We start from the raw sequence: 17652 nt of genomic DNA on the forward strand, positions 1-17652 counted from the left end.
GACAATTAGCGAATTACAACGTCCTAATATTTCAAATAATATACGTAGTACAAAAAATACATTTATTTAAGCATGATCCTCGGGAGCTTCCTTATCACGTTATGAAATTTGTTCTTAGATAAGCGTACTCTTTCGATTGGGCTCTATTTTACTTGAACTCTAGCATCTACTTCAGTGTTTTATTTTGATGCAAATTGAAGCAAATGTCATGATATTTGCCACTCTACTTTTAGATATTGTATTTTTCTCCGTTAAAATCTCATATATTTCTTGGTCTTGTAAGTGCATGAACACATTATCTACGTCTAGTACCGAGGCATCATATTGAGTTCTTGCAAATGTTGTCATGGAAAATATATGCATTCACAATTTACTTTTAGGATGGCGATATTCATTATCTAAGGCTATTATTGTCTCTACTAAGATAATAATAGTGTTGTGCATATGTCCCATATTATTCCAGTTCAACACCAGTGAACCAAACATATTAAGATTGATATTCATTTTGTTCATGAAAAGGTTTCTTGGTCATATCCATATCCTTTATGTTGCCTCTTTTTATTAGTATGCTACATAAAAGATTTGTGAATATATTAATATTTTGTAGGTCAATCATGTCAAATAATAATTATAGCATTGTAACTAAGAAGCGTTTAATGACATTTTTCAATTAAAATTATTGTGATATATGATATAATAATCTCTAAATTATTTGAGATTTCCGTAATCTATCATTAATCTATTATATATATATATAGATGGGCAATAGAATGTACTCATATTTTAAGTCGTAGCAAATTCAATTTATTTTTGTATGTCGTGATCATTTACTTTTAATCAAGAAAAAAAATCTACCAAATTAAAAGGAGATTAGTTGTTAAATAGATATTTTTTTGCATAATCTATCATTGAATTTGAATGGTGAAAATGAAATGTGTAAGTGTCAAATTGTCAATGGAGTGTATAGGAAGTCGGTAACTGTAAATCTGTACGTAGCACTAGCGCGTATCAGGTAGAAACCCTGTGAAGCAAGCAAGTCAGTTTGTTAAGCTGATTACTAACAATCACTGAAAAGTTAAGTATATAACTTATCAAGGAAGTAATAGATATTCATGACATCATGCATGGCTTACCGCTTATATTTCCTTTCTAAATACACAGCTAGTATATTGGTTGTTAATTATTTAATACTCCCTCCGAACCATTATAGATGTCCCATTTGCTTGGGCACGGTTATTAAGAATAGTGTGGGGTCCATTAAAAAGGATAAATAGTGAAGGGTAAGTAGTGAAGAGTAGTTGAGTAAGTAAGGTATACGGGGTATATTCGTAATTACTTGTGTGAACTAAGGATATTTAGGTAAAAAAAGATTGACAAAAATAGAAATGAGACAACTAAAAAGACTTTGCCAAATAAGAAAATGGGACATCTATAATGGTTCGGAGGGAGTATTATTTAGTGTATTGGGGACTACAATAAAATTAAGGGAAATTATCAATGGTATCTTTAAGTTTTTGCACTTTATTAATGGTATCTCTAAGTTTTTTCGATTATTAATGATATTCGCGTGTTATTGAGCGTTTTACAACCGTAACCTTTTCTAGTTTTTCCGTCTAAAACTATTAACTTTTTTCTTTTTCTTTTATTTTTAAATTTAAAACATTAAAAGAATAAAAGAAAAAAAAAAGTTAACGATTTTGGACGGAAAAAATTAGAAAAGGTTACGGTTGTAAAACGCTCAATAACACGAGGGTATCATTGATAATAGAAAAAACTTAGGGGTACCAATGACAAAGTGAAAAAAGACAAGGGTAACATTGATAATTTCCTTAAAATTAAAGTTATTTTTTTAGAAACTATACTTATTAGGCTTGTCAAGTTACAAAAACTTATTTCCATATTGTTAGAATACATAACATATCATGGTGTTTCAACCATTAGTTTAAACTGATTGTTAGGACCTCAAGGTATGTTATATACTCTTGTCGCGTTGACTTCTAACACCATATTAAGGAATCAACTCAACTAAAACTTAAATTGATAGTTGAAGCTTCAGAATGTGTTATATACTCTTCTAATACATATTCATGTAACAAATGCATTAGATACAAAGGTTGAGGATGAGTACGTTTATTCAAATTGTATGAATCATATTAAATAAAATTGAAAAGTAAGATTAAGTATTAAAAAAAAGTATAGACCATAAAAGAACTTGTGGTATCATAAAAAGGACAGACAAAATTAAAATCTCATTTATATATCTACTTTTTGGTTTCTTTACCACTTGATAACAGTTCTAGGGATCCGTATTAATCTGAATGTAATTGTACAAGCTTAATTATGCAACAATCAGTCGCTTTGGCCGAGTGGTTAAGGCGTGTGCCTGCTAAGGATTTTCAAAAAAAAGCGTAATTATGCAACAAATTACTGCAAATAAATAAATTATATAAAAGTGAAATTTTTATATATTAATCAAAAAGATTAAAATTGTACTATCTGAAAAGATAAAACTAAGAAATTTAAAGTTAAATTTTCCATAAATAATTTAAAAACAGTTTCCAGCTAAAAAATTATTACAAATAACTATCTACATTATAAATAGAATTTTCGAAAAAGCTGCGCTAAAATAAACTATTAGAACAAATAATATCATTAGAATATTATTCATTCTTAGTTAATTTTTTTCTTATAATTTATTGTACTATTTGTTATTAGTTCCAACTATTTTCTTCAATTCTCATGCACTTACATACTTTGCTTGTTGCTCAATTGATAGAGCATATGCATGTTGAGCAGAAGATTAAGGTTTCGATCTCTACTGGGCGTAGGTATCAGCTGGAGGGTTTTTTGACTGCGTGCATTCTCTTTACTCCCTCATTGAGGGAAGCAGGTATGGTTTGTCTGCATTTTTAGAATAAAAACCCCAACCCAGACCCTACCTTGTACGGAATACTTGAAGTGTCTTTTACCTTTTCATGCACTTACATCTCGCCTATTTAAAACCATCCAGACAATTAAATATTATTTTTTTCTCATATCAACTAAAGTAGTTCTTAATAAGTATGTCAAATTTTTATAAGGAACAAATTGAGAGGGATAGAAAAATTACTATCTATTTTATAAATTTTTTTAGCAAACAATTTATCTTCTGGATCGTTCAGGAAAAAACCTATAAAACAAATAAAATAACTCTAGCTATTTTCTACCTAAACTCTGGATTATTTAATCTGATTACGCCTGTCCGACAAGTAATCTCATTGAAGCAATCTTCCACTTTTTCATGCTTTGTCTTTGTCAAAAAATCGATACAATATTTGACAAACAACTGTTGGTTATAATTGTTGGCTGTTTTAATTAGTTATAATATTGGGTGACAAGTTAGTTGTTTAAGTTGTTTATGCCAAGTAATATGAAAGTGTTTGGTGAATATCAATTGTTGACAATTGGTTGTTTAATATAGAAAAAGTCAGTGGAAAATCAACAGTCAATAAAAAAACTTATTCAAAGTAGCTTTTTAATAATGGTTTAAAAGTCAGTTTTTTGCGGTAGATATAAAAGTTGTTAAAAAAAACTACTAAAAAAAGCTAATTTCCAAATAATGCAAGAACTTTTTTCATAAGATTTTTAATTTGAAATAGGGTTTTTAGAAAAATTGGATGATGTTGCATAGAGTGTTGTTCAATAGATTTTTATTTTCGAATAATTTTTTAGCAAACTTGGATGATGATGCATAGTGGTTTTGTTGAAAGATCAACTAACCTAATATTTTTGTGTTCCATTTAATTTGTCTCTTTTTAATGTAAGTGTGTATAAATGAAATTTATCTCATTTTTAATTTTAGATTTGATCACACCAGTTTATTTAGTATATTTTTCTTCTTTATCTAAATATTGTTGCGTTTAACCCATAATAATCATCATAATCATAATCATAATTATAAATACTACTAATTTTGAAGAAAAATGACAAATGACAAAAGTATAAAAATCTTGCCATTTGGAATTATTTAATTGGATGAGAAGCCATATATACAAAAATAATTTCCCTATTAAAAAAATTATTTTGATGGTAGGTTTTAAATAAAGAATATTTTAAGAATATAATATACTCTATTATTATGCATGCCTAATTTGAAATATAACATTTGATTCCAAATGTTATTATATGACTTTAAATTTCAAATATAACACTTAAATGAGGCATACGTAATAAATATGATTATGATTATGATGCCTCGTTTAAATATGAGCCTAACTAGGAAAATTAAAAAGAATTAACTCTAGATGTTATACTTATATAAAAATTTATATTTACTTTTTTTGATATGTATATAAGAATATATAATTGAACAAAATAAAATAAATAAATTAAAATAATAATAATAATATGTTATTATTAACTTGGAGTGTATAAATAATTTGATTTAATTACATTAATATTTACATTATACTCATTTAATAGAAAATTATTTTTTTTATCCTACAAAAATTATTACTCCCTCCGTTCCTTTTTAATCTTCCACATTACTATAACGGGTAGTTTCAAAAGTTCTTCCACTTTAGAATACTTTCTATTTTTAGAAAGTTTTTATCTCACTTTTACCCCTTAAAATCCCCCTTTTTTTAATGTACCCATTTTCTTTTATTTATAATTATTTTCTCTCTCATACTTCCAATACAATCATTACTTCATTCACACTACTATTTAATTAAAATAATACCCACTACAACCTCATACTTCCAATACAATCATTACTTCCCACTATTATATAATTAAAATAATACCCACTACCACCAAAGATTCTCTTTTTCTTAATCTTTGTGAAATACCCAAATAGGAAGAACAAATAGGAACGGAGGGAGTACTTAATAAGATCCATTAAAATATTAATTACTTAATATTTTAAAAATGACTTTAAACACATGATCCTCAAACTTCATAAAATTACAAATTTTAAATAATCATGAATTACATTTGCGAGTGAGTATTTATAAATGTTTAAACTTTATAAAATCGTACATTACACGAGTATTTTGCTAGTTAGACATACTATTATAGTTTTTGTCTCAAAAATGAATAGGGTAAAGTAGCTAGAAAGAAGCTCTAGCATGGTAGTCTAATTAAAAAAAAAAAAAAGAATACTTAAATAAAATCTTAGTAATTATAAGCAATTGAAAATTTTAGAAGAATAATCCTTGCATCAAGATTTGATTTGACTCTCGTCTCTGAGTGGGTTGGGGTCACTGAAGAGATGCTAAAACATTAGAGTAGTATACGGTCTTAATTAGGTTGGAAATTATGTAACTTGAGGAATAAGATAACCAGTTTTCTGCTTATAAAAAGAGTATGTAACAAGTACTATAAATCAAATGCCCTACTTACATGCTTTTTACTCTTTCCAGTTCAATTGACACTTGTCTGTTTTCTTATGGTTACTTGGACTAAATCTCTGCACGTTTTAAGTCATTAACTCTACCTAGGTCTGATATAGAAATTTTGTCCTTTCATATATTACTCTCTATTATTATTATTATTATTATTATTATTATTATATTGCTTACTTCTCAAACAAAATCCTATATTTTTTGTGCTGGCATTTACTTAATTACTTCTGTAATATAAAGAACTTTCTGAAATTTAAACTCATGTATGTCTAGGTTGCGCTCTGGATAATAAAAAAACCTTTATGTTATATTTCACATATCACAATTTAGAATTTATTTTTAAATGTTGAATTGTTGCAAATATTATATTAGGCGAATTTTGAATTTGAAAATATGGAATTGGGTCAATTTCATATAATTCCAATAACAATGTAAAATTAGTCAATTATTAAAATTTGCAAATTTCAAGTATATAGGTGTCATTTACAATTCTTAAATTTGAATGTCAAAATTAAATTTCGAATTTTCAAATGAATACTATGTTGCCAAACACTACCTAAAGCTATTGTTCACATGTGTAATATATAATACAAATGAAAAGTAGTCGAGTTTTTTTAGCGCACATGTAGAGGTGAGTATTTAGCTTGTTTTTTATATTAGCACCCTATTTGCTCTTCAAATCTTTGTTAGATATTGAATGTGGTATTTATTTAGGATTATATCATAAATATTTAGTGTTTGGAAGGATACATTTAGGTCATCCAAATTAAGGAATTTTATGTTAACGTTACGATGGATAATTTTATATTAAGTCAAGAAAATAACATTAAGCCTTAAGCCCGAACTAATGCACAAGTCAAAAATGTAAACACATTAGACAACAATATAAAAAAGCTAATACATAATCCTAACATCTAGCTAAAAGCTAGCCAATAACATCCATTGAAGAACACATCCTCTTGTTTTAATTGTAAAATAGGTTTTATAAATGTATTTAAAAACCCAACTAATACAAAATATGCAAATATAAGCATATTGGTTTGAGAACATTTATCTCATTGAAACAATTTAGTAAAGTATAAATGAATTAAATTAAATATGATCCAATAAAAATATTACTTAAAGACAATATTAATTTTTCCTCTACCCGTGGTATATTAGTAGTTTATTATTTTGGACACGAAGTCTTCTAGAGTGTGAGGTGGCTATTTCTATTAGATATCTAGCTAGTACCACTGAAGTATTTATATTTCTTGAATGTTTATAAATTGATTATGCTTTAAAAAGATTTCTTTTGCTACAAGGTTGTTGGGTATGGAGGGCAAATAAAAATGATCCGATGCGATGTTGGATATTTGCTTTATGAAGTGACAAAGGAGATGATGACAAAAGACATTGTTAGTATTTTAAACTGTGGTTTATTTGCAAAATAAGATGGTTAGAAAATTAAGTGAGTTTGCTGCACCAACTTTTTGCTTACCAGACTTTACAATGGTCAAATGTGTCTCCATCAATCCTCAGATTATTTCTTGACAAGCTACTAGTGTAAAACGAATTAGAACATCCTTACTCATCACCCAAAAAAAAGGTCATCTTACTATTTTACAATTTTTCTCTTTCCTAAAATTTCATCTTTCAACCTAATTTTATTAACAATGATCTCTTTTAAAAGGTCATCATCCTCTCTTTCTTACTTTTTTTTCTACCCCACTATAATTTCTCTCCCTTAATTTATCTAACATTTATCTTTATTTTTTTATAATAATATTTTCATGTACAAAGTTAATATAATTTTTTATTTGATTAAAATAGATCTACTATTTTATAATTGAAAAAAATTATTCTTTTAATAAAAATAATATTTTTTAATAAATATAAATATAAATATAATTTATATAAATACTTTTTAATATTTAAGAAAAATTCGTTAACTTCAAATAAATATTACAATGCACATACATAAAATAAATACACAAATTAAAAAACTAAAATTTTAAATGATACATTAATTGCGGTTCTCTCCAAACTTTTCCCAGATATTTTCAACCAAGTCATCTTTTAAGGATAAATGTGTTTGTCGATCTTCAACATCATCCTTATATTCCAAGTATCGATTGATATCAACAATTATATCTGTGTAATACTCAAAGTCATCATTTAATCCACTTGTACCTTCTGATTGACCTTTTGGGCGATCTCCCATGAACTCTCTACCATCAGCATAGTGTGTATATGTATCTCTTTCATCTTCCACTATTATATTATGCATAATTATACAAGAAGTAATTATATCAGAGAATCGTTCTTCATCCCAAGCAAGTGAGGGCTTTCTAATTATTGCAAATCGAGCTTGCAACACCCCAAATGCTTGCTCCACATCCTTTCTTGCTGCTTCTTGATGTTGGGCAAATAACCTTGCTTTTGCTGTTTGCGGTTCAGTAATAGACTGAATAAAAGTAGCCCATTTAGGATAAATGCCATCAGTGAGATAGTAAGCCATACTGTATTGATTTCCATTCACCGTGAAATTGACAGGTGGTGCCCTTCCTTCAAACAAATCAACTAAAAGAGGTGATCGATATAGCACGTTGAGATCATTATATGAACCTAGCATCCCAAAAAAGGCATGCCATATCCATAGGTCATGATCGGCGACAGCTTCAAGAATTAATGTTGCAACACCAGCTCGGCCTTGATATTGCCCTTTCCATGCTGCTGGGCAATTCTTTCACTCCCAATGCATGCAATTAACACTACCAATCATGCTAGGGAATCCTCGTTCTTCACTAAAGGCTAATAATCTCGTCAAATCTTGTGGTGTTGGTTTTCTCAAATAATGTTGCCCAAATTGGTTGATTATTCCCTTTGTGAAATGAGTGAGTGCTTTTCGTGCTGTGCTTTCGCTAATTCGGAGGTACTCATCAACTTGATCAGCAGCCACCCCGTATGTTGGTACACTTTTGTAAAGCACTTAGACCTTTTCTACCAGTTGCATCAATGTTGGTAGTGAACCATGGATCGTTGTTGGAGACAGCTTCCATTATCCGTAAAAATACATGTTTCCTCATCCTAAACCTACGTCGAAACAATCGAGAAGAATATGTAGGATTTTCAGCAAAATAATCATTAAATAGTTGGGAATGACCTTTTGAATGGTCTCTTTGAATTCGACATTTTTTTTTGTTCTCACCCTTGGTTGTAGTGTTGAAACAATGGGAGGAATTGTGTATTGAAAGGCATAATCAACCATATTATGTATTAGTTCATTCTCTTCCTCAAAAGATGAAGAACTTGAAGTGGATGAGGCAAAATTGAACTTAGAAAAGCTCATTTTGAAGTTATACATCCAATTGAATTTGGATGTGCACATATATAATATTATGCATGCCAAAAGGTGATGGAAAGGAAAAGACTAATGCATGCCAAAAAGGTGATGAAAATAAGAAGACTAATACATGCCAAAAGGTGATGGAAAGGAAAAGACTAATGCATGCTAAAAGGTGATAGAAATGAGAAGACTAATGCATGAAAACCTTACATAATTAAAACATCTTTTTAAGACATTACATAATTAAAACATCATTTTTAAACATTACATAATTAAACCATCATTAAAAACAATACATAATTAAAACATAATTAAGACATTACATAATTAAAATATCTACTGACGATTATAATTCTGAAGGTATTGTCCAATTTGAACAATCATATCAGCTTCCCATGGCTGAAGAGTTTCCTTTTTGCTTAATGATTCATAGATCTCCCAATTCATTCGATATTCTTCCAGTTGAAGTTGTTTTTGTTTTCGGGCTTCTTTTTGTTTTTGAAGTTCTGCCTTCTCTTTCATTATTTCTGAATTAAGTTGAAGACTCTTTCCAAATGCACTCAAAGCTTGAATTGATTGATCTGCAACCATTTTCCCAGTCATGCGAGCCTTAGCCTTCTTCACACCCTCGGTGCGAGTGGATGATCATCCTTGAGGTTCACTTGTTGGTGTTTCAGAATCTTCTTCCGTCCTTGATCTTTTCCCACTACTTTTACTACTAACATCACCAGTTGGTTGTTGATCCAATTGTTTTTTTTTGATTAGTTTTTACCACTTGCTTTCACTTGTTATACTTTCTTAAAATTTTCCATTGCTCAATCAAGTTAAAGTTACCGTGTTTTCTTTGATGGATTAAATGCGCTTCTTTAAGCACATCTTCGTCTGTCGTGCCACTCTTCTTCCTCCTAAGAGCCTCATGATAACTTCCAGACCACTTCAAACATGCTGGAGCAACTCTACCCCAACGACATTTAAGCATGTCGGCGGTTCTTCGTGGGATCAGATGGGGTCGTTCCATCGTCGCTGCTTCATAAACTTTCTTAACTTTCTGCCACCTCACTCTTATCTTTTGGTTGTTGCTCACAATTGGATCTGTACTTGTGTTTATGACTGAACATATGAGAGCAATATCTTCAATCAAATCCCAACTTTTCTTTGAAGGTATAGGGGCTTCATCATTATTATTAGGTAGCTGTTGAGATGGTTGAACAATTTGACTGAAGCTCGGTGGTGAACCAAAATGTGAAACTAGATCTTGAAATGATGGTTGGGTGTAAAGACTAGCATCAACATGATGAACAGAATTTCCACCATCTTCACCATATTAATCATCTTGATCATTTCCTTCATTTTCATCATCATCATCATCATCATCGTACTCCATCTCATTTTCGTCTAAACTTTCACCTCTTATTGGAGTTGAATAGATATCAATATTAGAGTTGACATTGTGAGAATGATGATGGTGGTGAAACATAGTTTGAGAATTTTAGGTATTTTGAGAAAATGGAGGATTGAACGGAGGATTTTGATACTGAATTTGAGCACTTTGATTGTTAGAAGATTTTTTTCTTGGTTTTTTTACATGGATTTCTTCCATAATTTGGATTATTTGAATCCATATTTTTTTTGGGATTTTTGAAATGATTAATTTGGTATTTTTTTTAACCAAAAAAGTAGGAAAATAAGAACAAAATATGTAAAAATAAAATTATGTCAAAAAATATCAATATGGGTCTCATTTCTCGAAAAAATATGACTGTTGGTATAATTTTTTTTTTTTAAAAAATTATTTAAATACGAAAATAGCCGTTAAAGGCAAAAAACGGGTATTTTTTCGTTGCCCAATGACCAAGCGACACGTGGAAAGGGATGCAGGGGCCGTAGTTTCTTGTTTTTTCTGATTTTTTTGGCCAATGGATGCGTGACACGTGGCAGAAATGTTGAAAAAAAATTGGTGACCGTTCTATTTCACGGGTCACACGATGACTCTTTTTTCCAACCTTTTGCCAACCCACCTCAATTAAGATTACCAATAAGAGTAAATTTACTCTAGTTTGGTCATGTGATCTAAAATTAGATCACCATTACTCATGCTCTAACATCCTTCAAACTTCGAACTACTTACAATAGGGATGTAACTTCAATTCGAATCCGCCCGATTCGACCCGATCCAAGGAGTTAAATTTGATTTGAATCTGACGAAAGTAATATTTGACTCTAAATCCGATTTTATAATATGAGTCCAATTTAAAGACAGAACAAAATTGGGCCTCACAAAAAATTCAATACTTTAACCTAACTCTGACTCCAACTTGAATTGATCCAACACCTGACTCTAAATTTGAATATAAGCCATTTTTATAAATTAAACAAATTTGAACTTCATTTTAAAAATAAAATGCTAATTAATTTATTTAAACTAAATTTGTTAACTTGACATCTGAGTCATAGATTGAATGTCAAATTCAAGTAAAATGTATAAGCTCGATTTGTGTTTCATATTAAGTCAAGCTCACAAAACTTATATTATAATATCAGTTAATAATACATAATACTCGAAGTTTTAAATGCAATGTTTTTTATTTCATTATTAAATATTAAAAGAGAGATGGAGTGAATTATAATCAAGATTAACAAAAAACGTTAAATTAACTTTAATCAAAAACAACTCTCAGAATCGCATCGTAAACTGAATCATAGAATCGAACAATTCAAGAATTTCGCAAAAATAAATTATGTATATTATTTAACCATTTTTATCGTCAAAGAACACCAAAAACTATTTAATTTTTTAAAAATTGTTATAATTCAAAAAACATATACTTCTATATATACACTTTTTATTTGTTTCCTTTTTTTCTCATATTTTTGTTAATTGACAAACATAAAAGATATACAGTAATCACATAAATCAATAATTAAAATAAAAGCAACAAGATACAATAACAATAATCCCTATGTAAATTAAGCAATACCAAATATATTAATCTTGTAATAAATTTATCAAAGCCACATTATATTGTAAAAGTTTAATTTAAAGCCATAATAATTTCATAACAACAAATGAAAAAGCTCAATAATTTTCACAATCAATAATTCAGAAAATGACGTTCATAATTGATACTTTTAATTTCACAAATTGAAAAACCTCAATATTTTCCACAATCAATGAAAAAATAAGTCACTAACACCAAATGAAACCAAGTCTGAACTGGTAATATAAATAAAAACAACAGCTCGAAGGTAGTAAGAATTTTCATCAAAAATCTAAGAGTCCTAACTCCTATTTGTGTTGTTCATATAAAATAATCATATCATGATCAAGAGTCTCAATTAAATCATTAAAAAGTAAAAAGTAGATATTAGGATCGAAGAACGTATACGGTCAAGAGTCTCAATTAAATCATTGAGTGGGCTAAGGCCCAATTTAGCATTGTGGAGTATTTTAGAATTGTGTAGAATCGATAGAATCGTACAATTTTAGTTGCAATTATACGATAATATACGATTCTAAGGATTCTACAATTCAAAAGACATATTTTCTTTATTATATATTGTATTTAAAAGGCCATGTTATAACTGAGATAAGACTTAATAATTGAATATTTAATCTAAAACTTTATAAAATATGTCTTGTTTTTATATGATTATATCCCTCATTTTATGAGATATTTGAATATTTAAATGTTTAACATATACTAATTTATCTTAGTTGCAGCTAATACCTTTTATTAGGTTTAAATAAACAAAGTCATTAGACGCACAAAATTAAAACATCCATAATCGTTCTCCATAGAATAGTTATATGATAACATCATGGCCGGTTCTTGGGGCATGTGAGGTAGCCGACCTTATTTAATGGTGCGATTTAAATTCGATTTTGAGCAATACTTTTTAAGTGATTTGTTTATAAATTTTTTTATATTTGAAGCAATCCAATATTATAATACAGGTACAGTAAAAAAAACGCTTGTGGCTCAATAGATAGAGTATCTGCATCTTGAGGAGAAGGTTTGGGGTTTGACTACTACTGGACGCAGGTATTAGCTAGGAGCCTAGGAAGTCTCTTGACTGCGCGCATCCTCTGTACTCTCTCCTTGAAAGAAACATGTATGGTTTGTCCACATTTTTCAGGAAAAAAAAACCCACCGGATCCTGCCTTATGCGGAAAGTTAAGAGTGTCCTTTACCTTTATCTTTATAATGTTACAATAGATTTTGTATGGAATTATTTTTCTTGAAGTTGAAAAAATTTTATCTTTTAATATAATAAAGTGTCCCATTTTAAAAGACATCATTAAAATAAATAGGGCCTCTAAATTCTTAACTCTGCCACAATAATATTATTTTTTTTATATAATGTTATAAATATTTTCTTTTCTTACCACACGTGTAATTTGGTCCAAACAGTATTTAGGATTTTGGTTATATATTAGTCAATTCCTTTCTTTGCCTTTATTAGGTGTAATACATTACTACAATATGCATATAATTGATTTTTTTCTAGGAAAAATCTTCCTCTTTTGACCATCTTTTTCTTATATTTGTTAGAATTTTCCACTAATCAGTCTGGAAAATCATGTTCATTTCCTTTTTTACTTGTACTTCACTTGGGTGTCCACCTTAATTTTACTTTAAACCATACCTAAAATCTTGGATTTAGCTTTTGGATTCAGCAAAAATTATGTATTTTAATCCCACTGGTTTGAAATTTGTATGATTATTTCCTTCATTGAATCTTTCAAGAAGATATAAATTACATTCATTCATGTTCAAATGTCAGCCTAGAACTTCCTTGCTTAAGTCACTTCTTTAACCCTATCACATTTTGTAATGAATTACTCGCTTATATATATAAAACTATTAAATTAAAGTTTTGGCTGAGTTGCTCACTTGATATCATAGAAAAACTAACATAATAGACAATCACAAGTTCTAATTCCGTTAATCACTCATGTTGTTGGAATAATTAAAGACTATTAAAGTATACAATATATTCTAGGATGTCAACCATTTGCTTAAGCTTTAGGTTAAGTTAGTTCCTTTACACGGTATCAGAAGCCAGTGTGACAAGAGGTCACGAGTGCTAATTTTAACCACCATTTATTTAAAGTGGAATATTTAACGCCAGGTATGAGGTGGACTAGTTCTCCATCCAAAAGTCTAGCTTAAAGGTCTTCAACAGGAGCAACAAGTAAAATAATCTCTACTTGAGGCGACAACATATAAGGCCCCAAAAAACCTTAGCAAAATGAGATTTTATCCAACAGTGAATATTGATGATTTGAAATTGTTTTTAATAATGTTTTTAGCAAAACATATAGGAGCGAACATTAAGTAAACATATAAGAGGTAATTAAACAGGTAGAATAATACAAATATCAATAAATGGTATGATCATCTAATTAAATAATTAATGTGCATTTCTATTCCATTTTTTTTTTCTTTTAGGGTTGTGTGTGTTCATTTAAGAAAAAATTTTCTATTCCATTTTCTTTTTTTTTCTTTTAGGGTTGTGTGTGTTTATATTTAAGAAAAACATTATTTTAGTTGGGTCCTATCTTATTCAATCCAACACCAACGAAATATACGTAGCGAGATACAATTGTTGGTTTGTATTTTAAACACTCTAACAATCCATGAGCTAAAACTTAATTCTGATGAAACTAAATAAAAAAATAGAATTAAATTACTAATGCTTTTCGCTCCCCCATCCCAGACCCCATTCCCAATCCCCAATCCAAAGCAAACATCTATATATTTTTAGACTCAATTTAACCCCAACACCGGCCACCTCATCTCCAATCTCTAATCCCTAAGTCTAAAATCTGATGTTCATGCATGTTGGTCAAAAATCGATCACTACACAAATTAAAGAAAGAATCGATCCCTAAAATTTAACCCAACATATGTAATTCTCAAATGAGAAGCTTTTTTTAAGATTTGGTGTACATTAAAATATTATGGATTAAGTTTTATCTCTTTTATTTTTACTCTCTTCACTTTATTTACTTTTTATTAAATATTCTGAAGTAACTGGAAAAAAAAACTTTTTTAAAAACATAATTTAATTTTTTTTAATTTTTATTTTTAATTTTAATTTTAATTTTTTAATTTCAATCTTTTAATTTTTTAATTTTTAAAACTTTTTAATTTAATAATTTTTAATTTTAAAATTTTTAATTTTAATTTTTTTTTTAATTTTTTAAATTTAAAAAATGTAAATATTGGTCCATAATAATATTAGTGTGGACTAAGTCCATACTAAATGGGCGTTGAACGATTGAAGTGAGCAAACTATAACCCATCTAAAAGAATTTTTCCAAATCAAAATTGACTTGTTAATTTAAGATAAAAAAATTAGTCACTTATATCAATATTTTATTATCTAAATTATATATTAAAATTTTACTTCCTCCTTTCTTTTTTGTTCTTTTCGTTTACTTTTTACATATTTTTTTTAAAACAAATTTTGAGTTTTAATATCTCTTAATACATATAATAAAAAATTAGAAAAAATATATATTAAAAAGTTATAAAAATCCTACATAAATATAATTTATTTTCTAAATATGTCTTAAAAATATTAATCAAATTTCTTTTTTTTAAAACCAAAATATTTTAAACGGAAAGAACTTTAAAATACATTATAAAAAAGAGAAGGTGCTGGTAAACACTAGCCAATAGGAGATACCCACCTAAGTCAGCTGTTTTAGGCATTATAATATTAATGTGGAAGACTAATGAAAGGAGTGACTTGTGCATATAAATACTAATCATAGTTGTTGGTAGGACTCCAAGGGGGCAGGCAGCCAAATCATAAAAAACATTGAGGATACAAGCTAAGTTATAATAAAGGAAAGTTTTAGCTAATTCTAATTACTAGTAATTATCATCATAATTACTAGTAATTAATAGAAATCCTATAATTAGTAAGTATGGGGAGATCTCCTTGTTGTGATGAAACTGGGCTTAAGAAAGGGCCATGGACTCCTGAGGAAGATGAGAAACTTGTTAAGTTTATTCAGGATCATGGCCATGGCAGTTGGAGAGCTCTCCCTAAACTTGCAGGTAACTATCTCATTTGTTATTAAGGGTTAATTAAGACCTTAATATTGTTATTACCTAATTTATAAAATTGATGAATGAAACAGTTTTACGGTGAAACTATCTTTATTGATCTATCCCAATGTATATTTATTGGGTTGAAATGATCACTTACAATTTTAAAATGATCAAAAAAAAATTTTACAACTTAGCATCGAATTTTCATAAAACACTAGTGGTAGCACTTTTATAACGTTTTTCCACATGGTAACATCCAGTTTATGCCTTATCTAACTGCCTTAGTATTTTTCGTTCAATTTTTGTCAATTTTTGTTTAATTCACCATTTTGACATTTATTAAGTGTTGGCTTTTTTCTTTATAATTTGCCCTAAACATTTGTGAGCGTTGATGAATTAAACGGTGAGTTAAACGTCAAAATGGTGAACTAGACATTTAAGAACATAAAAATGGTGTAAGGAAAATTATAAAGACAACAACCAATATTGCAACACTTAATAAGGTTAGAAACGTCAAAATGATGAATTAAATGGGAATTGACAAGAATTTAACGGAAAAATATTACGACAGTTAGATAAGGCATAAATTGGATGCTACTATGTGAAAAAATCTTACAAAAGTGCTACCATTGGTGTTTTATAAAAGTTTAATATTACCATTTTGTGGAATTTCCCATACAAAATTGAGCTAATTATATAAATTAATTTTATAATAAGACCGTCTCATATAAGACTTGTTGCTAATTTTGCTAAATATATGTTTCAGGTTTGAACAGATGTGGAAAGAGCTGCAGGTTAAGATGGACTAATTATCTAAGGCCTGATATCAAAAGAGGCAAATTTACTCCTGAGGAAGAACAAACCATTCTAAATCTCCATGCTATTTTGGGTAACAAGTGAGCTTCTTTTTCTTACCCTGATAATTCCCCCAAAAAAGGCCTTGTTTTCTTAACAATTTTTCTACAGTGATTTTTTTACTAATTTCAATTAGTTTTAAAAATAGAAACAGTGGAGTAGGTTAAAAGTTATTAAGAAAATTGTTATTCACTTCAAGTCATACCTATTTTCTAACGTATACTAATTTTAACCCCGAAATTTGTTTAGTTTGAATTATCAAAATACATTACTACCAAACAATCTAGAAATAACAACCAAAAATGTGTAAGAACATTGTTAATTAGGAAAATTTGAAATATCACCTTTAGATTATTTTTTAATAATCTTAGCTTTGTCATTCATTTGCCCACAATATACCTTATTACAAATAATAGTTAATAATAGGATATGCTGCTACCAAACTAAAACAAAAATTAAATTATTTGTAGCGAAACTAAGAGTAAATGTTAAATTATTACAAAATAATCTAAAGTCGAGATTATATATTTATATCATTAGAGTTTAATTAATTATCTTTAAGTTTACGGTAAACTTAAATTAATGTAAAATATATTTTTGTAATAGTGCCAAACGATCTCACACTATTTTCATGTTAGTAATCAAACTATATGATTTTATTTAAGGCCATATTATCGTTATTGTAATTTCTATAACTAATTATTTCTATATTTCTCATTGTTCCATGATTTTTATTTATGTCATTAGATGGTCAGCAATTGCAAATCATTTACCCGGAAGAACAGACAATGAGATTAAGAACTTTTGGAACACACACTTGAAGAAGAAGCTTATTCAAATGGGTTTTGACCCGATGACCCACCGACCTCGAACCGACATTTTTTCAAGCTTACCGCACCTAATTGCCTTAGCAAACCTTAAGGATTTAATAGAAAACAATTCATGGGATGAACAAGCAGTAAGATTACAAACTGAAGTGGCTAAGCTTCAATTTTTACAACACCTTTTTCAGCCTCCT

General features: G+C 28.7%; 2 protein-coding genes and 1 pseudogene across 2 annotated transcripts in view; 1 reads left to right on the top strand and 2 right to left on the bottom strand.

The window, feature by feature from the left end:
* Nucleotides 1–7389: 7389 nt before the first annotated feature.
* Nucleotides 7390–9159, bottom strand: LOC130808410 (uncharacterized; annotated as a pseudogene).
* Nucleotides 9160–9493: 334 nt separating this feature from the next.
* Nucleotides 9494–10189, bottom strand: LOC130808412 (uncharacterized). Its single transcript, XM_057673887.1, has 2 exons — nucleotides 10120–10189; nucleotides 9494–10026 (listed from the first exon to the last, which is right to left on the bottom strand). The coding sequence occupies exons 1-2, from the start codon at nucleotides 10187–10189 to the stop codon at nucleotides 9494–9496; spliced, it is 603 nt and encodes a 200-aa protein (XP_057529870.1).
* A 5323-nt stretch (nucleotides 10190–15512) lies between these two features.
* Nucleotides 15513–17652, top strand: part of LOC130808165 (transcription factor MYB92-like) — a 2793-nt gene continuing 653 nt past the window's right edge. Inside the window, exons 1-3 of the mRNA XM_057673624.1 lie at nucleotides 15513–15785; nucleotides 16546–16675; nucleotides 17382–17652. The exon at nucleotides 17382–17652 is cut by the window's right edge and continues 653 nt beyond it. Coding sequence (XP_057529607.1) covers nucleotides 15653–15785; nucleotides 16546–16675; nucleotides 17382–17652 — 534 coding nt within the window. The 5' untranslated portion in view covers nucleotides 15513–15652. The remainder of the gene's footprint in view (nucleotides 15786–16545; nucleotides 16676–17381) is intronic.

The sequence above is a fragment of the Amaranthus tricolor genome, chromosome 3 (genome assembly GCF_026212465.1).
Source record: "Amaranthus tricolor cultivar Red isolate AtriRed21 chromosome 3, ASM2621246v1, whole genome shotgun sequence".
Lineage (NCBI taxonomy): Eukaryota > Viridiplantae > Streptophyta > Magnoliopsida > Caryophyllales > Amaranthaceae > Amaranthus > Amaranthus tricolor.